At 44.5% G+C, this 26,099-nt stretch overlaps 3 protein-coding genes across 5 annotated transcripts; 2 read left to right on the plus strand and 1 right to left on the minus strand.

Annotated features, from left to right (window-relative positions):
* Positions 1-155: 155 nt before the first annotated feature.
* GPN3 (GPN-loop GTPase 3) lies at positions 156-4,282 on the minus strand. The gene is made up of 8 exons (XM_066562113.1): positions 4,164-4,282; positions 3,971-4,079; positions 2,993-3,160; positions 2,460-2,584; positions 1,700-1,815; positions 1,303-1,399; positions 800-928; positions 156-397 (listed from the first exon to the last, which is right to left on the minus strand). The coding sequence occupies exons 1-8, from the start codon at positions 4,209-4,211 to the stop codon at positions 335-337; spliced, it is 855 nt and encodes a 284-aa protein (XP_066418210.1). The 5' UTR covers positions 4,212-4,282; the 3' UTR covers positions 156-334.
* Positions 4,283-4,440: 158 nt separating this feature from the next.
* DENR (density regulated re-initiation and release factor) lies at positions 4,441-11,014 on the plus strand. The gene is made up of 8 exons (XM_066562208.1): positions 4,441-4,644; positions 5,570-5,684; positions 6,382-6,401; positions 6,514-6,598; positions 7,210-7,299; positions 9,344-9,460; positions 9,933-10,072; positions 10,719-11,014. The coding sequence occupies exons 2-8, from the start codon at positions 5,579-5,581 to the stop codon at positions 10,761-10,763; spliced, it is 603 nt and encodes a 200-aa protein (XP_066418305.1). The 5' UTR covers positions 4,441-4,644; positions 5,570-5,578; the 3' UTR covers positions 10,764-11,014.
* A 1,027-nt stretch (positions 11,015-12,041) lies between these two features.
* Positions 12,042-25,825, plus strand: CCDC62 (coiled-coil domain containing 62). Of its 3 annotated transcripts, none has more exons than XM_066562267.1 (12): positions 12,042-12,065; positions 12,291-12,433; positions 12,719-12,911; positions 13,482-13,648; positions 13,928-14,029; positions 14,351-14,522; positions 14,609-14,710; positions 15,696-15,784; positions 16,562-16,662; positions 21,019-21,190; positions 21,830-21,949; positions 25,635-25,825. In XM_066562267.1, the coding sequence occupies exons 2-12, from the start codon at positions 12,398-12,400 to the stop codon at positions 25,662-25,664; spliced, it is 1,284 nt and encodes a 427-aa protein (XP_066418364.1). In that variant the 5' UTR covers positions 12,042-12,065; positions 12,291-12,397; the 3' UTR covers positions 25,665-25,825. The 3 variants fall into 3 exon arrangements, with proteins under 3 accessions (XP_066418364.1, XP_066418365.1, XP_066418362.1); XM_066562268.1 differs by having other exon boundaries at positions 21,022-21,190; XM_066562265.1 differs by lacking the exons at positions 21,019-21,190; positions 21,830-21,949; positions 25,635-25,825 and adding an exon at positions 17,259-18,093.
* Positions 25,826-26,099: the final 274 nt, after the last annotated feature.

Below are 26,099 nucleotides of genomic sequence, written 5' to 3' on the forward strand. Positions count from 1 at the left end.
TTGAATGGTTTAATTCAGCCAGATCAAGATTTTTCTGAGTCCTTTTCCACTAGATATGAGGATTTGCTGGTCTGTTGAACCTCTTGCCCGGTTCTGGCTCTGCTTTTCTATAGGTACTAACACTGGTCTATGTATTTTTATAACACACACAAGCATAGCAAAAAAATTGTTTATTAAAGTAGATACGAGTTCATGTAACTCACTCTCCATTATAAATATTAGTTATTTTACAGATAACACATCAAGTGTGTTTGTGTAGGGGTTGGGGTTTTTTAATTTTATTTTTATTTTTTACTAAAAACAAAGTATTTTCCTCCCAGTTTGAACATGTTTCTTACTCATCCACACGATCTTGAAAGTATTCATCCACAAGAGCAGATTTATCTTCTTCACATTCCTGTTAAAAAAAAAAAAAAAAAAACAAACAGAAAAACATAAACCTTCCTGGGATAAACACAGGAATCATTAGGAGACTTTGAACAGTCATGCAGGAAAACATCTAAGTGATATCAGTGGTCATTTCTGGCATTTGAAGGTTAAAATTCTGTTAATTTTGAAAACCAAAGCAATACTTTTAAACAACCATTTGATCAACCTGCATACTCAAGATGATATTAAAGAATTTCATTTTTATAACTAAATGAAGATGATACAAGCATTGTCACTGAAAGACCAAACATGGCTTATTTTGAACAGTACTAAGACAATAATTTATTAGCAAGGCAAAGAACATATTTATATCACAACTTCTATTATGGATACTTTCCAATTTTTCATCTTCTCACCAACAATCCCTTACCTTTGGTTCTTTAAATTCCAGATCCTCTCCATACTGAATGGTGAAGTCGATGTGCTGCAGGACGATGTTGATGCTTTCCTCATCAGAGCGATCCAAAGGCAGGAACCGAACCATGCCATAGTCATCAATCTGCACAAGGATTCAAGGGACGTTGGCAGGGAAATGCACAAAGTTCATTCTCAATCACAGCACTCAAAGCCACTTCCTTAAACCCCTCATTTCTGGACTTCTAAAATACCATTTAGTCACACTGCAAACCAATGGCAATTCCCTCCTCAGAACACCTGGCTACCAATCCTGAGTTCTACACAGCAGCAAATTCCCAAAACTGCCAACAGAAAAGAATTCAAAGAAAATGCATTTGCTATAATCCAGATATCAAGACTATCATATTAGTAGTATCAAGAATCTCATGCTTATGTGAAGAACTAAAAAATGGAGTCAAAAAGGGGCAAAAAATGATAGTGAATTTTAAGGTACCAGCTCAAAAGCAGTATACCTACCAATCCACATATAGATTTGGTCAGTTTTTTAAACCTTTTGCTTTTCAATATATTTGTAGAATCTTCAATCATCGAATACATATCTGGATCCAAGTACCTGGAGAAACAAAGTCATCATCACCACTGAAAGTCTTGTTCAGAATGACACAAAAGATCCAATATAATTATTGACAGAAAAATCCAGAGATCAGTACAAACATGGAGCTATTCTTTTGACTCTGACTAAATTAAGCATCTTACCCAGATGTTTAAACACTATTGTTTGAAATAAACACAATCCATCTTCTCCCACTCCAAAAGAGCATGTTTTAATTGTGGGAAACATTAGACTCAACTTTTGAGTTGAACTTTGCCTCAGTATATTGTACTACAGAGTAAATAATTTTTTGGAACTTACTTTTCTATTTCCTTCTTGGCTTTCTTGCTCAGCAAATCCATTTTGGTCATGACGTTAATCTGTGGAATCTCCAAAGATATCATTGCACTGAGAGCTGCCAGGATTCCAGAAATAAACTTGAAGAGGATGAAAAATGATGTATTAAAGTACAGAAAAGCACAACACAAACACGCAGGACACTCAACCACAGGCCAAATCTGGTCATGAATATATGGAACATGGACACAAAGCCACGTGAGGAATCATTCTCTGTTGGAAAAAGGAGGTGCCGAGTACCCCCTCAATTTTTGGAGCCTCAAATATGGATCTGCCACTGAAAAGGGCATTAAGAAAACCCAAACCCTTCTTGGGACAGTTACTGCTAAATGGGGAAGGTGGCCTGCTTGTTCTTGGGGTCTGAGAAAGCTCTCGTGGAATCACAGAAGAATTTAGGTGGGAAGGGACTTCTGGAGGTTACCTGGCTCCTACAACTGCTCAAACAGAAGCACTTCCAGGTCAGACCAGGCTGCTCTGGGGTTTGCCCAGTCAAGTTTTGACTCTGTGAATGCCTGTCCCAGTCTGAGCACTCTCACAGTGCTGGCTGTCTTTCCATCCATCTGGGACTGTCCTTGCTGCAGGCTGTGCCTGAGGCAGCTGGTGACAGCAACCACATCTCCCTGGACCTGGCAATATTTCCTCTGGGCAAACCCAGCTCCCTGGATGGCTCAGACTTGTTGTTCTTTATAAAAATGAAGTTTATTAACAGATTTCAAATGGATACCTTGAAAGATTCCACCATGAACTGAGAATCCACGAGGAAAACTCCACAGACACGGAATTCCCACTGCTGCAGCTGCTCCACCAACTGCTTCATCACTGGCAGGTGTGTGTAGAGCTCAATCTGACCTGGGGCACACTCAGGATGTTAACAGGTTGGAATGTGAAGCAAACAGGAACAGTCCACAGTTATATGTAGACAGGGGAACTGGACTTAAATAAAAACTGGTAAGGAAAGCACCCTCTTTTCAGGCAGCTCTGACTGTGTTTGGGTGAAGTGAAAAATAAATAAAAGGAGATTTTTTCCTCCTTTGGTCTCCAGTTAGTGCTAGTTTGCAGTTGCCACAGCTCATGATGCTACCAAACATCTGTGCAGTCTCACCCAGATCAGCCCAGGACCAAGTTCACTCCTGAGACATCTGAAAGTGACTCTGACAACTGTTAACTGCTCAACAAAATGGGAATTATCACAACAGTCTACAACCAAATTTTCCAATGATTATGAATAGTGATACCAAAACATTGGCATGTGCTTACCTGGGCAATCAAACAAAACATAGTCATCCTCCACGTGCCCGAGGCTCTCCTCCAGCCAGCTGAAGTTATTGGCAAAGTACTCCATGCAAAACACCAAGCCACCATTGGGGCCAAACCTCAGGGACTCATCTTCCATGACATCATCCACTTCTATCAGCTCACGGATGTCTGCACACACAAACGGCACCAAAGGCAGGGAATGAGCTCTGCAGGGAGGGAATGGGCTCTGCAGGGAGGGAATGAGCTCTGCAGGCTGGGAATGGGCTCTGCAGGGAGGGAATGGGCTCTGCAGACAGTTTGGCAGCTGAGAAAACCAACAGATTTGATAGCAGTGCTGTGGGATCTCCCTGGCACAGCCAGCAGCCAAACACAACAGGTTAAATTCATGAAACTTACACAAATGCCTTAATACCCCAAATAAATATATGCTAAATACTTCCTGGGACTTATTTGGGGAGGGTTCCTGGTGACTGTCTGGGAAACATCTCATTCCCCAGATTTTGCTCTTATGGTCCTGGATCTTCTAATGAATCTCTTCTGAAAGTATCTCAGCTGTGGCCAGATCAAGATGCGCTTTTCTTATCATCTTTGTCCAGACACAAACACTGTTGCTGTTCTCAAAGCTGAGGCATCTGCCGGTACATCTCAACCACCGGTGCAGGTAAATACAGGGATTGAGCTGGAGCTGGCACAGGGCAACAGCCCGTGATGCGGGGAGCTATCCCTGGTACAAGAGTGCGTTAATCTCTGACATCTCTGAGCACTATTTGCTACCAGACTAGAATTACCAGACTAGAATCACCAATTTAAGGCTCAAACGCTATTTTATTGAAACGATTTTCCCACTTCTTCCTGCACTGCTGCACGGGCTCCGTTTTAGAGGAACAGAACCGCTCCGGGCGCACGGCCAGGGGTTGGCTGGAAGCCCAGCCGTGCCCGGCGCCGCCGGGGCCCAGCCGTGCCGGGGCCGCCGCTCACCTGCCATGACGGGGTAGCTGAAGAGCTCGGCCGCCGGGTCCAGGTTCACCACCTGCACGGCGCGGCCCAGCGCCTCGCAGTGCTGCACCATGGTGGAGCAGTACGTGCTCTGCAAGGCACACACGGCCGTTAGAAGCCGTCATGGGGCTCCCGCCGCCCCCGTTCCCCGCCGTTCCCCGTGTTCCCCGCTCACCTTCCCGCTGCCCGCCGGGCCCATCACCAGCTGCGCGTACCGGGGCATGGCGGCGGCGGCCCAGCGGGGAATGGCCGCTGCGGCGCCCCGTAGTTCGGCCGAGCCCGTGACAGCTCAGCGCATGGCCCCGCCCGCCGCAGTACGGCGAGCCGGCGGGGTCAAACCGTGCACGCCCCTCTCGCGAGACGGCGGCGCTGGGGCGGGCGCACGTGCGCGCGCGGTGAGGGACCGGGACCCGCCGCGGCCCGAGGGGCCTCCGGTAACACCGACACCGCCCCCGGGCCCCCCCCGCCCCGCTCTGCTCAGCCCCCGCCGGACGGCTGCCGCACGCGCCCGCTCCCTCTCCTCCGGAGCCGCGGCGCCGCCGCCGCCGCCGCCCCTCGCAGGGATCCCCCCCGGTGCTTGTACCGAGCATCCTCCCGGCGCCCTCCGTACCGTCAGCCCCGGCACCGCCCCGCCCTGCGAGCCCGCCCCTCCTCAGGTACCCGAACCGCATCCTCCCGGCTCCCCCCCATCCCCTCAGTTCTGCCCTCACGGATACCCCCGCTCCCCCATCCCACCGTGTCCGTGATCCCCACCGTGTCCGGTGTCCCAGCACCCTTCCCGACCCGCCCTCACGTCTGCCCCCGGAGCACCGGGCACTCCCCGGGCCTCTGTGGGGTCTCACGAACGCCCAGCACCTCACCGTGCCCGTTTGTCCCTGTCCCTCTGTCCTGAACCCACCGCCTCGGGAATTTCCCTCAGCGTTCCTCGGTGCTCAGCACGGCTCGTACAACACCCCAAGCTCCCTCACACATGTCCTGTCCTGTCTGTTCCCACCGTCCTGGGGGATTTCCTGTGTGTTCCAAACTCTTTCCTTGTTGACTCCTGTCTTCTAAGTGCCTTGCTTGAAAACGTGTGTGTAGACCACTATTCCATTCATTAGTGGCTTGAGTTTGCTTCCCTTTTTTATGCTCTGGTTTGGTTTTTTTTCCTCAGTGTTCTTGGATCAGATTGTGGCTCTTCAGGCACTGATTTAAATGACCCCTTTCCTTTGCTAATATGCAAGAGGTACCTGCCCCCAGTGCCCCCACTGTTTGTGTGCCACTGATTTAACATGATACTTCACTGAATTGTCCTTAACCCAGTGTGTTCTCTAATTCCATGTGGGTTTCTGAAAGATTTTTCTTCATTTTGTGGTGCTTTGGCTTCTTTCCCCTTACATGCTAGAACTCTGATTCTGCTTGATGTCCTTTGTAGCAGCTCTCCCCATGTTTTCATTATCTTTGACTCCCATTTTCCTCTCCCTGATCTCTCCCTCTCTTTTGCCACTTGCCCCTCTTTCCTCTGGGATTCTGGAGCTGGGAGGGCTGTGACTGACTCAAACCCAGAGCCTGGGTGCTGATTGTGTCCCCTGTGCCCCACAGCTCGGTGACATGGCCACGGATGTGGCCGAGCCCGTGGTCCCTGAGTGCAGAGGGGACGGCAGGAGCGGAGCCAGGTCCGACGCCGATTACCCCCTGCGGGTGCTCTACTGTGGAGGCAAGTGCTGGGACAGGACTGGGACAGGACTGGGACAGGACTGGGAGCACACATCCCTTCCTGCAGGAAGCCATTAGCACAGAAAAGCTCTGAGCATTAGTATGACAGCAAGAAATGGAATACATTAAACTGTACTGTGTTTGGAAGCGTTCTTTACTCGTTCTGTTTGTAGTTATGTGGGGGAAATGTAAAGGGAGGCAGATTGTCCTGACAGGTGTGTTTTTAGATAGGAATGTCATTTTGCTTCAGGCTGGAATACAGTAGGAAACAGCCCTGCACAGTTGGTTTGGCTGTCCCCTCTTTGTGACATTGGCAGCTCTTGGAGAAAGGAAAGCTGACCAAACCACCTGGTGCCTCGTTCAGTGTCTCCTTTGCCTCAGGTAGAAGTGGTGTTTTGTTCTGTAGCTTTTCCCAACCTTGGGCTTCTCCTCCCCTTCCCTCAGTGACTGGCAGCTCTTGCTGTGATGGTTTTACCCTAATGCAGAGCATGTAAGCACAGGTCTAATGAGAGAGGAATTAAAATGTGGAGTGGCAACAATAAAGAAATTTTTGAGTCAGTGTGTGGTTATAACCAGAAGTTATGTAAGAACCCATCCCTGACTTTGAAACACCATTTGGAATTTAATTACTAAGGCTGTAAGTAAGAATTAAAAAATGCCTTTTGTAATCTGTTCTTTTTTTTCCCTTCTTTCTCCAGTCTGTTCGTTGCCAACAGAGGTGAGTAATTTTTTGTCCAAATTTCCTTCTATCCTATTATGCCCTGTATTGGTGTATTTCTGATGTATTTTGTCATTCCTCCACTAACAACATTCATATGGCTTTTCTCTAGTACTGTGAATACATGCCTGATGTGACTAAATGCAGACAATGGTTAGAAAAGAATTTTCCAGATGAGTTTGCAAAACTTACAGTAGGTAAGAGTCTTTTCTATTTTCTAACTGGTATGTGTCCTGGGACATATTTGGAAATATCTGTCCAGTTCTTATCTCTTTCCTTTTCCTGCTGTATCATGTGAAAGGTAATGCTTTGGATGCTCTGAAATAGGTTTTATAATGTCAGAAAACACTAAATAATCAATTTATAGTTTAATTAATAATATTTGAGCTTTCTTAGGATTCCTGCCATAAACATCCATGCACTTGTTTCCCATCAGAGTTAGTTTATTGGATTTTATGTCTTTCCATTCTACAGTGGATGGCTGGAGGAAAGGCCATTAATATTGGGGAACTTATTTGTTTGTATTTGGAATTTCAGTATTAACATTATCATTAATTTCTGTCTCTCTGTGCAAGAGCCTTTATTGAAATTGTCACTAGCTTGGAGCTGAGGCTTTTCTGGAGTCTAATTTGCACAAATACTGTAGTGAAGATGTAACATGCATCAGTCAAAAGGCTGCTGCACTTCAGCATAGTTTACTGATTTAGCAGAACATCACTTTACTTACTTCCTGTTCCTGTAAGGCTGTGGGTGTTTGATCACTAATTTTGTTCTTTTTTTCCCCTCACTCCTTTCTGCTGCATTTTAGAAAATTCACCTAAACAGGAAGCTGGGGTTGGAGAAGGCCAAGGAAATGTGGGAGGAGGAGAAGAAGAGGAGAAGAAGAAGCAAAAGAGAGGCAAGGTCTAAATAGTTGATTGTGGTACTGATTTCAAAGCAGTTTGGGGCATCCCTTTCTCACCTGCTGGTCTGGAGCAGGGCACAAACTCCTTGCATTTTGGTGGCCAGCTCTGCAATATAGGGAATATCTTCCTCCCTGTGGTCTGTGCCAATGGAAATGTTGGACAGGAGGGACAGGCAGGGAGAGGTGAGCTGCATCCTGTGCCCCACTGTTCCTGTCACCACTGTCACACTCGGGGAGCAGCTCCTCCCAAGCTGGAATCAGCTGGCATTTCTCCCAGAATGCTGAGCCCTGTTGAGCAGCACTTTATGGGCTGCTTGCAGAGTGGAACAAAGGCTGCTCCCCTCTGGTAATGCCTCATGACTCTGCTCTGCCTTTGTTCCTTCCACCTCTCTGTATTCACAGAACAGGATTTGGTTTCCTGCTTTTAAATCTGTTACCTGTGTGTCCATTCGCAGCTGTGTCTCCTCCCAGCAGCACTAATGAAAAACATTCTCAAAACTTTGGAAGATATAAAGTTATGTGGAACAGTTTAAACACTTTTATCTTCAATCGTTGGAGCTCTTTCTGCTGAATTAATTAACATGCTTTCTACCATAAATCAGAGTTCTGGAGCTGTTAATATGTATCTGCCTGTGCAGTTGTGTGTAATGCTCCAGAATTTATGGTTAATACCCAGTAGTTTCATATTTTATGCCACATATATTTTTGTTTTATTTTTGGTATCTTGGTAACCAGTTTAATTTACCTTCTCAGCAGGCAATGTCTAGTGACAACAGTAATTCATGTTCTGTAACTTGGATGCTTTTCCCAGAGATTTCAGGACATTTTATTTCAACATTAATTTGTTGTGAAGGGTGGTATGATTAGTTTTAAGTCTGGTATTTGATTCTAAAATAATAGTGTTTAAAATATTTGGTGATTTTTCTCCTAAAAGCTAAAGTTTCATGAAAACATACAGCATGGTGTTAAGTAGGATGGTGTAAGAGTGACCATAAGAGTGTGAGGGAAAACAAGCACAAACTTCATGAGACACTGTTGAAACTCACTGAAGGAAATTTAAGGCAGAAATTTACTGTCTAAAAATTATCAGCCACCAGTTTATAATAAAACAGAATTGAAAGTGCTGTGTGTTAGAATCAGAAACAGCCACAGGGGTTGGTTTACTTGTCATAAATTCTTTAAGTTTTCATGCTGAGAAGGCTCAGAAACATGAAACTTTGGTTACCCTGGAATAACATGGTGGCTGTACACGAAGTTAGCTGAGATCTTAATCTGGCCTGAAGAATCCTAATGAGTGGAATGTGTATTTTGCACGCTTTACTCTGGCTCAGAAATGCCTGAAATGGGGAGTGTTCCCACAGGCTGGCCTAGGAGCAGGCAGGGGGAAGGTGGTGGGTGTTAAATGGAGAGGGCTTGGGGTGCTGTGGCTGGCTGCTCTCAGAGTGTGGGGTTGGCTGCTGGCTCACTTTTCCCTGCCTGGTTCACTGTGGGGTCGTGCACAGGTGTCCAGAACTTGATCTGCTCTTTAACCCAGCAGCCTGGGCAAAGCAAGACCTTGTGGCCTCAGGAAATGGGCATGAGCAGCTTGCTTTGCCTCAGACACAAACCATGAGAATCTTAAAATAGTTGTGGAAAATATCAAAGAAAAATTTATTTCTAGAATTATGTAAGTCTAGATCAAGCACAGTAATTGGTAAAGTGTGGGGAAAAGCCCTTTTTTTGCTGATTGTAGTGGGGGTCTGCTGTGCAACCTGTGCTTGAATGCACATTTGACATGTATATATTGTTATTTCTCATAGTACTGGACTTAGATGATGTGGGATCTTTCTTAAATAATAATAAATCTCAGACAATGTGCAAAATACATTTTTGTTTACCAATAGTGTTGGGGAGTTAACAGTTTCTTTGTTTATAGGGGCAAAATCTGACCTTGTATGTTTTTTTCTTTGATGAACTATGACATAATTAATCATGTAACCTTTAATTAATTAATCATGTAACCTTAATTAATCATGTAACCTTCTGCTCTGTTTTAAAGGTGGAAGAGGTCAGATAAAACAGAAGAAGAAGACTGTACCACAGAAAGTTACGATAGCTAAAATTCCCAGAGCAAAGAAAAAATACGTCACAAGAGTGTGTGGCCTTGCCACATTTGGTGAGTTTGGCTTCTCCTGGTATTGGATGTGCCTGCCTTTACCCTCATGATATTTCTTCTGGTTGTCTTCCACTGGGGAATCTGCTTCCAGCTGTGAGATGGAAGTCCCAAGGTGCTTTTAGCAGTTCCAAGGCTAAAAGGACACTGACTTCCCACAGGGGTAAATTATTAAGGTTTTTATTGCCTTAATAAAGACAAAGAGGGTTACAGGTTTTTTTGAAACAGGGTGCAGACTCACCTCAACAGAACATGTAGAGGACATTCAGCAATTTCTACCTTGAAGCATTTGTAGATCAGTAGTCAGATGTTTTGGGTGTAAACAGCAGACTTGGCTTTCAGTGGAAACTCTAGCAAAGCTTCAACTGTAAAGTGCCACTACTTTTTCAAGTTAAAACAAGATTTTGGCTTTAATCTTGAGAAAATATTTTTATGACAACAACTGTACTTAAATTGTTCATTTTTCCCCGGGCAGAAATTGATCTTAAGGAAGCACAAAGGTTTTTTGCTCAGAAATTTTCCTGCGGTGCCTCAGTAACAGGAGAAGATGAAATCATCATTCAGGGGGACTTCACAGATGACATTATTGATGTAATCCAGGAGAAGTGGCCTGAGGTAATAAACCTTTCTTTTTCTCAGGAAGACAAACACTTTTCCACATTAGCCTGTGATTTACCAATGATTTTGGAGAAAGGATTTATCTTTGGCAGCACAGATTGGTGCACAAAAATAAAAGAGCAGTTGTTGCATTCCCACCCTACAGTGAGGGAGGCATGTCAGAATAAATGCAGCTGTCAAATATCTGTGCCTTCTTTGTCACCATTTCTTAACAGTGAGTGTCTAAGTATTCTTACATTGCCATCCTATTTTTCAACACCTCGTAAAATATTGCAAAATTTAAACAAACAAAAAAGCCCCAAGCCCCACACATTTGTGCTTCAGAAGAGATCAGCCAGTGTGGGTTGGACTGAAATTTAAAGCTGAGAGCTGTAATTGCAAGGGCTTTCTCTGACTCTCCCTTGTCCTGGCATTTCCCAAGTGGAATTCTCTATGGTTTAAGTCCATAGGGCTGTCCTTATTCCCAGCCCTGCAGGCTCAGCTGTGTCCTGTAAGCACGTGTCACTCTCCCAGGATTTACAGCAGGGGATCTGGAATGGGGCTCTTCACTTCTCCCACACTTCACTACATTTACAGGGTATACATTGAAGGAGGCATATAAAAAAAAAAATTAATTTGCTGTGTTGTGGCTTTTTCTCCCTAGGTGGATGATGACAGCATTGAAGATCTTGGAGAAGTCAAGAAGTGATAATGGAGGACTACCTTTATTTAATTATATGGTTATAAATGATATAGCAAAAGTGAGGCTTCTAAATCCATTTGCTCTGCAGTGAAACTGTGGAGAACCCATGTCCTTGGCATTCTCACTGTTCTGTATAGGCTGCTTGGTTTTCTTTTTTGTTTTGGGGTTTTTTTTGTGATATTTGCCAAAGTTAAATTTGGGTTCTACCATGCTTAAGCATGAAGTAGATTTAAATAAAATTACTGTTCCTCACTGAATAGTTTCTGAGGTTTTTTACATCTGCTTTCCTCTACCTATCTTATGGGAAAATAAGAATTTAAGGCATTAAAAGTTTGTTTTTCATCTGCTGTCCTTTCTGCTGAGCTCAACTGAATAAGGCACGTGGCTGATGTAGACACTTTTACTTCTCATTTACCTGGAGAGAATTTTAGAAATCAGAATGGAACAAACATTCTAAAGGTTGGTGAGCAATGAAAGAACACTGAATCCTGAAGAGGTTATTCTACATCCCTGCCAACTGAGTTATTTTATTAAGTGGAAACTCTGAGAAATCTGTGAATATGAATTAGAAATTTATCCTATTTTCATAATTCCAAAGATCTCCTAACCCTGCTGGGCTTCTTGGTGAGGCAGTTGTAACAGCTTCATGCTTTTAACCTGCTGCTCATTCAAGAATGGTAGTAATGAACACAAATTAATAGTGAGCACTATTCCACAGGCCATGGTAGCAGGGTGGGGGGGGTGCCAGCTGTGCTGTCTGTACTCCCACAAACAGCCTCGAGCATCGATTTGGTGCTTTTTGTTTCACTGTTCCATTTAATAACAATAAATGCTCCCTGGTGGCAGGGTCCTGGAAGTGACCTGTTCCTGTCACTGCAGAGCCTCGGTGAGCTGAAAGCCAAGGAGGGGGTGATGTGTCAGACGCTCTGTTCTCTTCTGTAAGGTTGCTTTTTTCAGTGGTTTCTATTTATAAACCATGGGTGTGTCTGGAGAGAGAACTCCATCCTTCTTGTTGGAAATAGTGGCTCTCAAGAGCTGCCTGCATCTCTACAGTCCTCCCATTTAACGCTGGACAGGGAAGTTGCTTCCAACCCTTAACATTCCGGTCTGGTTCTTACTCACCCCGTATTAACAACGTCATTAATTATCACATTTTTCTAGCAGCTCGAGCCCCGGAGTCAGGAGGCGGCCGCGGGATTCGAACCCGCGGCTGAAGGATTGAACGGGCAGCACCGGACTCGAACCCGCGGCCCCTTCGCTGCGGGGGGCGGAGCTTCTTCCAACGGCGGGCGGGGCCGGGCGGTGCCGGTGGGTCGGGGGCGGCCGGGGGTAACCGGGGCTAACCGGGGGTAATGAGCGGGGCCGGAGGGCAGGGGAAGCCCGTGGGCTTAGGAAGGGCCGCCCCAGGCGGGCGGGACAGCGGGGGAGCCCTGCCCGGGAGCGGGGGTCGCTCCCCGGGGGTGGCAGCTCAGGGCCCCCCCTCAGGCCTGCGCCCCCGGCCCGTCCGCTCCAAGGCCGCTTGTGCTCCCTCAGGGCCGTGAGGCGGCTGTGCGGCGGGGGAGCCTCCATGCTGAACGTGACATCCTTGAAGCCTTCCCGGTTCCACGAATGCCTGGCAGAGCTCTGGCCCCCAGTCCCCTATGAGTTCATCACTACAGCGTTCTGCTTCGCCCCAGGTAAAAGATGAAAGTGCCGTTAACAATCGGCTCTATTTTCGGTAGGAGGGTGCTCACTGTGCTGCTGCTGGGTTGAGTCATGGACCACAGGTGGTACCACCTCGTTCTGCAAAGGGCTTCAGTCAAGGGCCACAGGTGGTGCCACGAGCATAAGGAACTTCTTGGAACTTCTTCTATATTTATAATAGAAACATAGCTCAACTAAAAATAAACCCCTCGAGTTTATTATGAGAGAATTTGTCACTTCCTTGTGTTGAAATGCATTCCATGTCTCACCTTTTGTAGGCATTTAGCCCCGATCACAAGAACAGCATCATTAGGAGGCAGAGACGGGAGCTCAAGCTTTTAATTGCAGAACTGAAAGATCGTGACAAGGAGCTCAATGACATGGTGGAAGTGCACGAGAGACACATCCAGGCCTGGGAAGATGATCGCCAAAAAATACTGACTTTAGCAGAACGATGCAGCTTATTAACTAGTAAGTGTTGTGATATAAAGAATGACATCTTGGTCTATTAAATATGTTCAGGTGCTTCAACCCCTCAATAACAGTTTTGCATCATATAAGGAACCATTTCATACCCTTCAGCCTTAAATGTTATTGTTCCTCTGAGATCTAAATTTCCACACTGGTGCTGAAGTGATCTGATCTTGAAGGGGCTGTGATGATCAGACTCTTTCTTGTCTGAATGTGTGAATTGCTTCTGTGAATTCTTTAAAAAACAATCGGATTAAATAAATGTGGGGGAAGAGGAAAAATGTGCAGCCTGCTGGCGAGTTACAGAGCCCTGTGCCCTGAGGTTCTGCTGCACAGCTCCGAACAAACACAAAACACCTGGTGGCTCTGAACAGTTTCAGTACAGAGCTCACCATGCTCCATCTGACCTGGGTAGCCAGGGAATCCTCCTTCAGAGTGTGCAGCATAAGCATCCAGGTTTGAATTGTGTGATTTTAAAACACTGGGTTAAATTATTTCTGAGATTTAAGAAATTGCATGACAGCCTCTGAGCTCTTTTCTCACATATAACTTTGTCTCCTTCCTTTTCAGGTGAGCTGAACGAGAGAAATGCAGTTATAAAATCACTGACCAAAAAGTTAAAGTTATTAGAATCCCAGCATAATGACAGTAAGATAACACTTGAAAGCACACAACAGAAGTTTAAAGAGCTCACTCAAAAAGTAACAGATTCATCTGTTCACTGCCAGGCTCTGGAGGTAGGGGTTGAGTGATGGTCTGGTTTTGTAGTCCATGCATTTACAGGGTGCCTGTGATGAGCTGTAACATTCCAAAACTGAGACATGCAGGGTATTAAGACCCTTGATCACAAACAAGTTGGGGAACAATTTTTACTCCAGTCCACTTTTCTCCAGTTTGCTCAGGATCCCACATTACCACTCACTATATTTCAATAATGTTGTGGACGTATTTACTGGGAAAAAAATAATAACTTTGAATCACTGAAGTAATGGCTGACACTTATTTCTGTTCACTAGGAGAAAAATCAGAGTCTCCACTGCTCAGTTTTGGAACTGTCTGCTAAAACAGGCCAGCTGCAAGCCAGGGAACAGGAGCTTCTCTCCATGCTTCAGATGAAGGTAACATCTGTAACATCTGTCAGCTCGTGGGCACTAAATGTGGTCAAGCTGCAGCTGTTGGTGACTGTGCCACAAGGCTTCTGTCCCTGGTGATCTCACTCATGGTTAATTCTTAGGCTTGTGTGAGAAGGGGAAAATGGTCAGCAATAAACTGGTTTGTTTTCACAAACAAGCTTGTTTCTAAGATTTAATTTGGTGGGTTTTTTTCCTCAAAACCTCAGAAGGAGGTTGTGGATCACTTTACTGCAGAAGAATGTACTGGTTTTGTTCAAACCCATCCATGATATTAAAAGTAAGAATTCATTGTGTTTCCTATTTCAGGACAAGGCCTTAATTGAAACAACTGATCAGATTAGTGAGGTTACATCTAAATTTAAAACCCTGGAGAATGCCCTGCGTACAGCAAAGTTGGATGAATTCACTCGCAACAGGGAGCACCAGGACCTCAAGGTGACACTCAACGATGTCATGAGCCAAGTAAATAAGATGAAAGGTAAATGTTTCTGCTGGGCACCTAATTTAGTGTAGGGCCAGCATGATTCCTTTTCAATCTGAGAAATGCTACATTTTGTTTTGTAGATATCCTCTCTGAGAAGATGAAAGAGAGCAGCAAAAACCAGGAAGAAATCAGCCACCTGAAACAAGAAAATGGCTGCTTGAGGAGTGAGCTGATCCTGGCAGGTGAGGGTGGGCAGTTGGCCTTTCATGCCTTGGCTTTCAACAGCTCAGACACCTCTGGGCAGCAGTTCACTGATATTTGTGAAGGAGGCAGCTCGGTACCTGCCTTCCTTGCAGTTTAATAAAAGTCTATCCCTTGTGTGCCATTCTTCTGTGGAAGCAATATCTGGGGCTTCTGCAGGGACACTTTATAAAATCTTGTGGAAGCACAAAGTTCACCAAAGTGATTACACAGGGAGGAGTGAGTGGCTCAGGGGACTCTCCTGAAAATGTTGAGACTTTCTCTTCTCTGTTGCTTTCTTTAGGTGATGGGATTGGTTTAGGCTGGTTTAATATGCAGGCCTTGGTAAACTGCATCTTGCTCTCCATAATACCTTTGGTTTTGGGTTGAAGAACATCTGGTGCTGCAGTGGATAGGAAAGGTCACTGCAACATTCTTGGAGACAACCACAGAGACCTTGAAAGATTAAGGTGGCCAAAGGTGTCCTCTGCTGTCAGATAATTTCCTTGCCTATCATGTTTAATCTGCTGTTTGACCTTTATCAGATATTGATGCCATGTCTCATTATTTTAAAACCAATAAAATTGGGAATTGTTATGCTGCACTTCTCTCTACCTGCATGAATTAAAATCAATTAGCTGAATTTCCTTTATGCTTTCCTCTTTTTTTTTTCTCTTTTTCCCTTTCCCTTTTCTCTTTTCCTTTCTGAAAACATTAAATAAATCAGTCAGTGAAGCACAGTGTTGCTGCTAGTAACATGAAGCCAGGTGCTGAGGAAAAATCCAAGGAAAATACTTGAAATTTTGTTTTCTTGTGTGTTTTGTGCTCTTTTTATCTGGAGGAGAAACAGGTCCCACTGATCTTAAGAAAATGCTCTTGTTTTGTTTCAGTACCACCTCCTACTGCTACAGACACAGCATTAGCAATGCACTTACTTTGTGTCTGTTCACCTGAAGTAATAAAACCAATTATTATCTTTTGAAACAGTGGAAGAAGCCCAGAGGAAGGATCAACTTTTTCAGTTTGCCAAGTCGAAGCAAGTGCGGATTGAAAGAGAATTGTCCAGTTTGCGACAGGTACAGCCCCGGTTGTGCTCCCGCCCCGAGGCCAGAGGAGCATTTACAGGAACACCAGACCTGTGTGGAACGGTGTAAAAAAGTTAGATCTAGACAGTATTGATTAAGGAACAAAGATCTGTTTGTGCCTTGCTGGGATCCCTGTAGAATGTTGATTTATTTCATTTGGGGTTAAGCTGAAAAGCCCACACTGCTTCCAGGCTTGGGAAGTGACGTGAAGGGAGCAGGATTGGGATCACACACCTGCCCAAGGTGAACTCAGCTGAGTAAGGGACACGGTGTCCTGGCAGATCTGTTTTTCACGACCTAAACCCTGTGTGTTCACCTGCTCTCAGCTGAGGTTCTCAAAGCATGTTCCATTTTTTAATTGCAAATAATTGATGGGTAGTTACCTTCTCCATTAGCTTCACAAAAATCCCCTGCAGTCCAAGCCAAATCCCATGATCATCATCCATGTCCTATAATTCTGTAGCTGTGAACAACATAATAACAACATGTATTAAATATCAGGTAACGGTAATGATATTTTATTTATTGTTCAGTGTGCTTCCATCTTAGAAGAATATTCTAATCTTCTAATAGAAATCCTGTTTATTGCTGCAAAACATTATTTTCCTAAATATATGCAGAGATGGTCTCTTAGATTTGGAAGTCTTTGTCAATAATTTGACTACAGGCATTGGTTTATAAAAACATTTTGAGGATGCTTTTGGTACTACCTGGTGATGATGTTCCTGCACCCAGACATTCACCAGTGCCCCTCACTGCCTCTGACAGGTCTGTGTAAAACAGCAGCGGGACTTGCACTTCCTCCACGTCAACTTTGATAGCTCTCAAGAATCCAGGCAAAAACATGAAAATGCATCAAGTGGAAAGAGGTAAAGACATTTTAAAATGTTTTATTTCTTAAATAGTTTGTCCTCAAAGAGAGACTTCACTGTTCAGCCCCAGCTAACGTCCTAACAGGGGTGTGTGCTGGGTCAGGATGGCTTTGCTGGACTCGACCACAAACATGCAGTGAAGCTGTCAAGTACCTTGTGTTTTATTTGGTCAGAGAGACCATGAGCATCAGTCACAGAGCAAGTGTTGTAGCAGGCCAGACAGCTCATGATTTTTTTTAGGAAGTGAACTAGTCTGGTGGTAGGGGTGTTAACCTGGCTCCCTACTGCTTTTATTTAAAAAGCAAAGTTTATTTTAGGAAGTAAACTTAGAGAATCGGTGCACACCCCGGAGGCTCAGACAGAATCACCATACTGTGATTAAAAACATGAGGGAACTCTCAGACTGGTTTTGAAAAGTAACAGCCAAATCTGGGCAGATTTTCTGTGGGGTTTTGGCAGGGTACAGCTGCCTGGTGGTGTGTGAGCTGCTGCAGAACCGTGGCAGAGCCTGTGTTCTGTAGAGCTTTAGGAGTGCACTTGGGGATGCTCTTTACCTGCAGTGTTTCTGACTTGTTTTTGTCATGCCGTTGTAGCTCAGGGGCCACATTCTCTGCCTCTGAAAGCCCCAGCAGCAAGACAGACAAGGGTAGGACTGAGGGCAGCCACGGGATGTGCGAGGAGTGTGGAACTACACCAGTTCCAGCAAGTAGGGTAAAAGCCACCCCTGAGATGTGTGAAGTAGATAATAGACAGTTACTGAATGCTTCAGACTTGGAGGAAACTGCCTCAGCGTTGTTAAACCAGTGTCAAAAAGCTGTGAAAGGCTTGGCCCTGCCTGTGGAAGAAGGAGAAAAGCAGGATGTTACATCAAGCTTTGATGAGCTAGACAGTGAAAAATTTCATGAGGTAAACAACACAAGGCCATTGAGAAACAGGGAAATTGGAGAGAATGAAGTGAAAAGCAGAGACCAAAAAACCTTTGAGGTGTCTGTGCCTTCATATGATCGTTGGCTTAAAATCAAATCTCGTGTAGATTTGCAAAGCACTTTAATCCAGAGCAGCACCACGTCTGACAGAACTGATAATGGAAACAAAACCTGGGAAGAGAGATCTGACACTGAGTCTGGCCAAAAAAGCACAGAGACTCCTGCCACTTGCAAGTCTGACTCTGATTCCAGTATTAATAACTTCATTGTAATTAAAGACAAACAGTGGAAGCCACTCTCAGATCTGGAATGGCTGGAGATTTTCAAGCCCAAAAAGAGAGATGGAAATACAAGCCTTGGAAGAGATTACAGCTGTTTGGAGACTGCACAAGAGATGAAATGTACCTGCTCAAAAAGGTTATGAGTTTGTTGCCTTTAAGAAATAAGAATAAGCTAGACTATATAGAAACTTAGGTGTATAAGCTCTCAGTATTAGCTCAAGCTATGTTTAGAGTAACTGCTGTTTTAAATTTAGTTTTTCAACCTGAAAAGTAACAAATTTAAAATAAAAATAGCTCTTAAAGTATCATGATTCTATTTTTATGCATTTATTTTTTCTCCTCTCTTATCCCCAAGAGCTGTGTGGGCAGGAGAATCTGCAATACCATAATAACTTTTAGCCAAATAAACTAATTGAGAAAATCTTTAAGATTTTTTGAGATCTCAGGTGTTGCTCATAACTCTGATGGGTAAAATATGTTCTGACCAGAGCTGGACATGTACAGTGATGTTTCTGTGAGGCAAGAAACAGATGCAGGTTTTGTGTGATGCTTTAGTGACTGTGTTACTTCTATTGAGAAAAATCACATCTTGGCTGGGCAGGAATGTAGGACACAGCTCTGAGCACGGGCTGCTGCCCCTGTCAGGGCAAGAAATGAGATGGCAAGATTTAAAGGACAGCAATCTGTCCACTCTGCAGCTCGTGGGACTCTATCCTCCTGTTTGTGCTGTGGGAGGAGAAGGACATGTGGTTGGGCACGAGCAGGATGAGGTTTCTAATGCTCAGAAGTGTCAGAAGAAGACCCAGGTGCCTCAGTGATGTTGGAATGTCTCCGAGATAAAAACCTGCTCTGCATTTACAGAAGTGGCTTTGTGCCTGCATAAGCAAAGGCATTCAGAGCTGGGACTTGCTGTGGATTTGTTCTGTTGGTTCCCCTATTCCTGTTCAAAAAATTGATTTACCCAGCTCTATTTTAGAAGGATTTCTGAAGTTTCACAGCGATTTCATAGCTGTTTTCTAGCCAGAGGAGAGGAGCCTTCCAGCTGGTGGTTTGACAAGCACAGTAAATGAACAGCTGTTTAAACCTGCTCACAGTGTTTGCCAGCAAGCCTGCCCAGCATCCAAACAGATTAATGCTATGGAATGGAAAGATCTGATGTATGGATGCTTTCATTCTGTGTGGCTTTTGAAACAGAAATATTGTAGGAATTGTTGCTGCAGTGAGACAGACCTGTTCAGAAACAAGGTGAATGGGCAGCCACTGAAAAAGAATGCTGGCCTGGCACATTCCCATGTGCCTTAGCTGAGCTTCCCTCTCTGTGTGGGCTCTCTCTAGTTTCCATTGCCTGTAGATCATTGGAAAGGCTCCACTCCCCTTCTGTCTACCCTGACCTTCCTTATCAGCTCCCCCAGAAGCACCAATGACACACTGCCATCCCTCCAAACCCCTTTTGAGGCTGCATCATGGAAGCTGCTTTCACTTTTTGTCTTGCCCTATTTGTCTTGTCCTTGAGTGAATTTTAAGGGGAAAGGAACAAATTCAAGCAGGGCAGTGCAGCTGGAAGATGTCCTCCAGTTAGGGGGGAGCTGTGCTACCCATTTGGGATTTGCTGCTGAGCTCTCCAGTTTTCTTGATGCCCACATTTGGTCCTGGGGCCCTGCTAATTGGAGATGGATTGGCTCAGTGCAAATCCCTGACTGTCTGCTCTCTGCTGACTCGGATTTGGCAGGCAATAAATCCTCACCCCTACATGGGAGGAAGGCAGGAGCGTTGCTCCTGTGAAGGGATTAATGGCACAGACCAGCACAACATTCCTCCTGGGACTTGGATCTGGATCCTCCAGTTTTCCATTGCTGCTTTCAGAGTGCTGATGATGTAGTTTGTGTTTAGGGAAGGGTGCTGGCACCTCCCTGTCATCCCAGCAAATATTTTTGCCATGAGTTCCTGAGTTCTGGAACAGCCAACAAGGAGGCTGTTAACAGTCAAATGCCTTCCCCAGTGGCAGAGGGGATTGTGAAATCCCAGAGTGCAGGAATCATTTCCGTGTGCTCTGACTTGGTGACTTCATTTATGTTGGGCCAGCATTTGCTGCCTTTGGATTTTTATCTCAATTCTCATTTTACAGATGGAGCATCAGCAGGTACTTGTTGATTCTGCTCAGGCTGGACTAAACCACCCATTCCTGAGCCTTTTCCCTGCCTCAAAATCAAACCTGGGTCCCCTTCCTTGCAGCCTGTGTGTTTTCCCTGCTCATCTCATCTCTCACATCCCTGTTCCAGGCTGCTTGTTCCCTCACATCTCCACAGAACCTCTCCTTGTCAGAAACACAGACGTGAGCTTTTCTCTCTTAAAAGAGAGCCTATTTTATCCCAGTGGTTTATGGGAGAAGTGAAATGGGACACAGCAGACACTCCTGAGCTGACAACTCTCATGAGGGCTTTTTCCTAGCTTGAATGTCAGTTAAAAATGCACCTATTTTTAACAGTCTTGTCAGGTATGGAATGCATTGTTACACCAAATTAAGTATCTAAAGAGTATCTACTGAAATGCCATCAATTCAAAGAGAATATTTGCTTTAAAATACACATCTTTTTTCATTGTTTGCCAGTCCAGGCAGGGCTAGCACTCTGCTTCTGTTGTGTTCAGAAGTTGATTAATGTGGTTTGCTCCTGTATTTCAAAATAAATCCAAGCCTCTTTGGGAAAGCTCTCCTGTGATCTCTGACATGAGATGATGACTGTGAAACTCTGAAATTCCCTTGAAAGCTACACCTACAAATATTAATTTGCCTAATGGTTGATTAGAACCAAAAGGATTTGGGTGTGAGAGGGGAGTGAGTAGCAGAAATTGGGAAGAGCAAAGTTTTGCCTTTTGTGTGCTCTTTGCAAGGTTAAATACACTCAAACCCATGGTCATGGAGCTGGTTGAGACTGGTTGAAAGTCAAACCCTCATCCTCAGAGGGTGAAGGTGATCTAGGGAAGCTGTTAAACATGGGAATGCTCTGAGGAGCAGGGTAATCTCCCAAGCTTCTTGGTTTCCTTGGCTCAGGGCCCACAGTTATTTATGTTGTGCCATGATTTCCCCTTGAAAGTTTAAAAAGGATGGCAATGCTGCTTCTGCCAATGTCTTAATTTTTTTTTTTTAGCAGTGAAGAAAACGTGGATCTGAATTCCCTCCGCTTGGCTTCTCCTCTCTTGGCATCCACTGAGAAGAGCAACAAGACTCAGAGTTCTGGGAAATTATCTGATGAAGATTCCCCTCTGGACATCAATGACCTGGCAGTGACCAAACCAACAAAGAGATACTGCATGAACACAGTCAGTATCTTATTGCACAATGTCCTTGATTGATTTTGAGGGGAATTATGGGGAATTATGACTGATGCTAGGAATGCAAATGTCTCCAGGCATGGAAGAACTGGGGACTCAAATGATGAGACAGCAGGCTTATGGCAAAGGTGATAACATATTTTTTTTTTAAATAGCTCCTTGTTGCCTCAATATGTCTTGGACAGCATAAGTATAAATGAATTTTTAAAAAATTAATAAGGTTTTGGAATGAAAAGCTTGAGGAAAATGGACGCTGGCTAATTGGTAATTCCACTAAATATCTGGGTGGACATGGATGCAGTTATCAGAAGCTCTTGAGCATTGTTTCTTTCCTGTTCTGCTTGGTTTTCCCTGTTTCTCATGTCTTTATTGTCCCCTTTATCCCTGAAGTACCTCTCTTGTGAGTGCTCCATATACCTGCACGTGGAAATCTGTTTCAGATGGCACTAGGAGAGAGCTCTGTGTTTATCAGAAACACCAGCAGTTAGACACAGTCTGTTACTTTGCAGTATATTGAACAGAAACATTTCAAAATCAAAATGCTGATTCTTGGTGCATTATAATTGTGTGAAATACTCCAAAAACAAGATCCTTCCCTAACTTGGTCTCCCTGTCTGTGTCCTGCAGGACACCAGTTCCCTGTTCTGGAAGCTGGAGCGCTCGTTGGCCCAGTCCCGACAGATGCTGACTGACCTGGAGCTCAGCCTTCTCCACACAAGCATTCCCAACACCAGCAACAAGAATAAGGTACAGATTGCTCTCCCAGGATGAGGGTGAGGTCCCAGGGATGCTGTTTGGGAACGTCCTTTCCCTTATGCTTGGCTTGCACTGCATTAGCAAAGCATGAGGAGGATATTGGTTACGAAGAGACGCTTCCTGCATGCCTTAGTGCTTGAATTTTTTATAGGATTCTGTTTGGCTGCTCAAGGTCATGACAGGATTTGACTCCTGCATTTGTTTGAACAGATGGAAGGCAGAAGTCATTTTGGGGCAAGCTGTAGGAGGTCTAGAAAAAAGTGAACACTGGTTCTTTCTGACCTGAAGCAAATTAGGTGATTTCTCAGGCTCAGCACACACTCACTGCTCTGCTGTCACAGAGACTCACAGTCAGACCTGGTTTATTATAATATTCATGGAAAGGAGGGCACTATAGGGAATATATAGGATACTTTGGGTGTGGATTTAAACCAGAAGCTCAGCTTCAATAAAGGCAGAGTTCTTGTGGGTTGGTAGTTTTAGCTCCTTCATTGCAAGGTCAGAGAATATATTCAGTGGTCAAAGAAAAGAACCTGTATGTAGCTGTCATAGCAGTTTATTTTATGAGCACAAGTGCTGATAAAGTTCCTGTTGAGTATTTGGGCAGCAGAAGTAATCAGAGAAAGGGTCACTTGTTTGGTGGGTAAATATCCATAAGAATTTCTACCTTGTTTGACAAGGACATTGTACCTTTTGTCCCTAGCAATGAGCACACTTGTGCTGGTGTATATCCCAAAGGGAGGATTTAGGCTCCTGGTTTCAGGGCAGTGCTGAACCCTCACCTTCATCCTCACACATTTCACCTCCCTCTAAAAAGTTGCACTCCTTTTAGCCTTAGATGAACCTGGCCAGAACAACGTTGCTGTAAGGAGCAGACAAAGCCATTTTTATAACATTCAGAACCATAAACCCTTTGCTGTGCTGGGCCTGACTGTAAAGGTTGTGTGCCAGCGTTTGCAGAAACTGAAAGGATATTTTGTTCAGAAGTTCCTCTGCAGGATTTCATTCAGTGGCAAAGACAGCAGCAGTTTAGTCTTTTGCAAAGACTCCTGAGTAGGAGGATTCCTGAAAAGCTCCCTGCACACAGTGCTTGCTTGTGGCTCTTGCCCAGCCCCATCAGCTGTCTGGCTCCTGCTCACTGCTTGGCACGTCACAGCTCAGCTCCTCTGTCTGCCCATGACTCTGCTTTAGGATCTGATGCTGCATTTTTGAGCTTGGAAATTGGCTTCTCCTTCAGCTTTAGTGGATAGAAAATGAAGCAAACTCGTGTGTAGTGGCGGGAGCAGATCCTGAGCCACATCTGTGCAACTTTGATCTCCTTTCAGAGCAGTTCTGGGCAAAAACTCGTCAAGCGTGTTTGAGTTAATGTATGCAGGCCAGCTCACCTGTGCCTCAAACCAGGCTTACCTGGGGCTGGTCTAAACTGAGCTTTAGAACAGAATAAATATGAGATACAGCCTTTGGAATTGAATCAGGGGGAAGTGGTACATGTTGGATTCTGTGCCCTGCTGGGACAGAGAGGAGAAGGGGGAATTAAGAACTGTACCCCTGCTGCTCAGCAGCTTGAACCTGGCAGCTCTGGAAAATTTATTCTCTGAGTCCTTTGATTTCCATGTAGAGTTTTTACATTACAATAGAAACAACAGAACTCTTCACAGAAGCCAGTTACCTGCTGCAGAAGAAAGAGATGCAAAGCTTCCTTTTTTTTCTCTGTGATGTTCCCTGAGCATGGAAGTGTTTTCAGCTTGATCTTTTTTTGTTTGCTTCCCTCTTTATAAATGCATCTGCAATATTAATACCCTTTATGGATTTTTGAGATGGGCCTAGCACAGGATTCTAAGTGCATTTCCAATAAAACTCTTGTGAGTACTGTAACAGCAAACAGATATTCAGTCAAGTAGTTCCTTTAGCCAAATAATTAAACTTTTCTGAAGCGTGTTCCTCATCCTTGGGGCAGTCAGATCTCACAGCTTCATTCCCCAGTACCTGCACCCTCCTTATTGTAGTTAAAACCCTTCTGTGTGTTACAGATAACAGGATCAAGGATGTGAACATTGTTGAATGAGAGATTGGGAAGTTTTTTCCAGTGCCAAGGCCAAGGGCTGTTTTAGGATACTGTTCCTGGGCTCAGAGCCCCAAAAGTAGAATGTATTGAATAGAGCTGTTTCAGAATATCCAAAGCAGCCTTGCCCACAGCAGATTGTTTTTTTCTTTTTGAATCAGGAAATTTCTCACTCTCTGATTATTTGTTCTATTGTGGATTGGATGCTTGCAGTAGGCACCACCTTGTCTGGTTCTGAGGACAAAAGAGTAACCAGATATGGTTAAAATCCTGAACACCACATGAAACTGAATAAGAACCAGCAACAATGAGGAGAGAAACTGGCAAAAAAAAAAAAAAAAAAAAAAAAAAAAAAAAAAAAGAAAATAAATCTTCCAGTGCTGACACAACCCAAGCTGGTTCCTGCAAAGGGAGCTTACCCCACAGCCAGCTGGGGCTGACACTGTGTGACACCAGTTGTGGATCAGCCTCCATCCCCTGGGGAGCTGGTGCTCTGGGATATTCCAGCTGCAGTCCCTGAGCTGTTGTGCCCTGGAGAGGGGAGTCAGGCTGGTTTGTGTTCTGCTGGCTCTGCATTAAGCCTGGAGACGCTGAGACTGCTCTGAGAGCTGTGGGGTCTGAGGAGAGCAGCTGATGGGGCACCTGGGAGATGGGTGCTGAGTAGCTGCAATGCCAAACCTCCTGTGCACACAGAGAGCTCTTCTGTTCCTGAAAAGAGCCCTGAGGTAAAAGCAGCCAGGGGTTTCATAGGTTGCAGCCAGCACTGTGACTTGCATCCTGAAACCACTGATGTTACAAAGCTTCAGGAGCAAATCCCCAAAAGTGCTGAGCCCCATGCTGAGGCAGCAGAGTGGGGAGAGCACGCTGAGCCTACAGAAATAATCACATTTGCCTCAAGTGAGAAAGAGCTGGTGGAACAAACACACCACAATCCAGTGTAGATCCACGACAAGCATGAGTGGCTCTCCAAGTCACTGGCTAATGCATAATTCTCATTTTCTTTCTGTTTTAAAAGGCACTGAATTACTGTGATCAGTTAGACCTGAAGCAGAGCAGGTCCAGAAATAACCAAACATTTGTGCAGTTTCATATACCGAAGTGATTGAATTGATTTTGGTTGTGTTTGTTTGGTTTTAAATTGCTTTGAAACTCATTTGAGGGCAGGTGCACTGACAAACATTAGGGCAATTTCCTCCCTAGCTGCCAATGATTTAGCCATTCTCATCAGTCAGTTGTTTTGCCTCTAGAGAGAGGTTGGGTGGGGGAGAGTGAAGAACTCAGGAGGAAAAGGCTATTTTCAGTTTTGGACACAGCAGCATGTGCCAGTGCTCATAAATGGTGACTCAGTGGCTGGCCTGGGGCACAAAGATCACTCCTTCCCTGAAAGCCAACTGGAAAGGTTTTTTATTTCCCAACATCCCAGTGGTGGCCCTGAGACTGTTGCCTTTCTGTGAAGTACCTTGTTTACCTTTTCCTTTTTATATTTCACTCCATGTTCTTACTCTGTTTGCAGTGTGAAAATTTGTGTAGCAAATTCACATAAGAGTGGTTGCTTCAGATATTTCAGAGGAAATGTTCCTGCTTTTTAATAAAAATCTTTTCCATTTTCTGCAGAGGAAGAAGTTGGTTCCAACACAGAGGTAATTGTGAGGACTGAAGACATTGACCCAGCAGCTACAATGGAAAGTTACCTCATTTTTTTTCCCCGTGGTCCTCCTGAGTGTTTGAAAGACCCACAAGTGGCAAGAAGATCTGACTCTGCAGGAATGTATTTTATCTTGAAATAAAACACAGAATTACACCAAGATTAACAGAGCTATTTTTATAGCTGAGAGCTCAGGTTAAACACCCAGCTTGTTTTTTAAGAGTCTGAAGTGTGTAATCGTTACAACATCGGAACTATTTTTCTTTTCCTTTTTTTTTATGGTGGCTCAGAAATATTTATAGAGTATGACACAGCCAAGCATTCTCCTTTTTTTTTTTATAGCACATTGTTTTTGTTCTGGATTTCTTGCCTTGTAGAGAGAGATGAATAATGTTTATAGGAAGTTCCCAATTAGTGTTGTAAGCAGGAACTGC

The sequence above is a fragment of the Molothrus aeneus genome, chromosome 18 (assembly GCF_037042795.1).
Source record: "Molothrus aeneus isolate 106 chromosome 18, BPBGC_Maene_1.0, whole genome shotgun sequence".
Classification (NCBI taxonomy): Eukaryota; Metazoa; Chordata; class Aves; order Passeriformes; family Icteridae; genus Molothrus; species Molothrus aeneus.

Excerpts from the sequence above, each read along its gene's own strand:
- CCDC62 (XM_066562265.1), top strand. The coding sequence starts at position 12,398 with ATGAGTTCATCACTACAGCGTTCTGCTTCGCCCCAG. Across the intron at positions 12,912-13,481 it reads ACGATGCAGCTTATTAACTA|GTGAGCTGAACGAGAGAAAT; the intron begins GTAAGTGTTGTG and ends CTTCCTTTTCAG. Across the intron at positions 13,649-13,927 it reads TTCACTGCCAGGCTCTGGAG|GAGAAAAATCAGAGTCTCCA; the intron begins GTAGGGGTTGAG and ends TCTGTTCACTAG.
- GPN3 (XM_066562113.1), bottom strand. The coding sequence starts at position 4,211 with ATGCCCCGGTACGCGCAGCTGGTGATGGGCCCGGCGGGCAGCGGGAAG. Across the intron at positions 1,816-2,459 it reads TCATGGTGGAATCTTTCAAG|TTTATTTCTGGAATCCTGGC; the intron begins GTATCCATTTGA and ends ATCCTCTTCAAG. Across the intron at positions 1,400-1,699 it reads GCCAAGAAGGAAATAGAAAA|GTACTTGGATCCAGATATGT; the intron begins GTAAGTTCCAAA and ends TTGTTTCTCCAG.
- DENR (XM_066562208.1), top strand. The coding sequence starts at position 5,579 with ATGGCCACGGATGTGGCCGAGCCCGTGGTCCCTGAGTGCAGAGGGGAC. Across the intron at positions 7,300-9,343 it reads GAAGAAGAAGCAAAAGAGAG|GTGGAAGAGGTCAGATAAAA; the intron begins GCAAGGTCTAAA and ends TCTGTTTTAAAG. Across the intron at positions 10,073-10,718 it reads TCCAGGAGAAGTGGCCTGAG|GTGGATGATGACAGCATTGA; the intron begins GTAATAAACCTT and ends TTTTCTCCCTAG.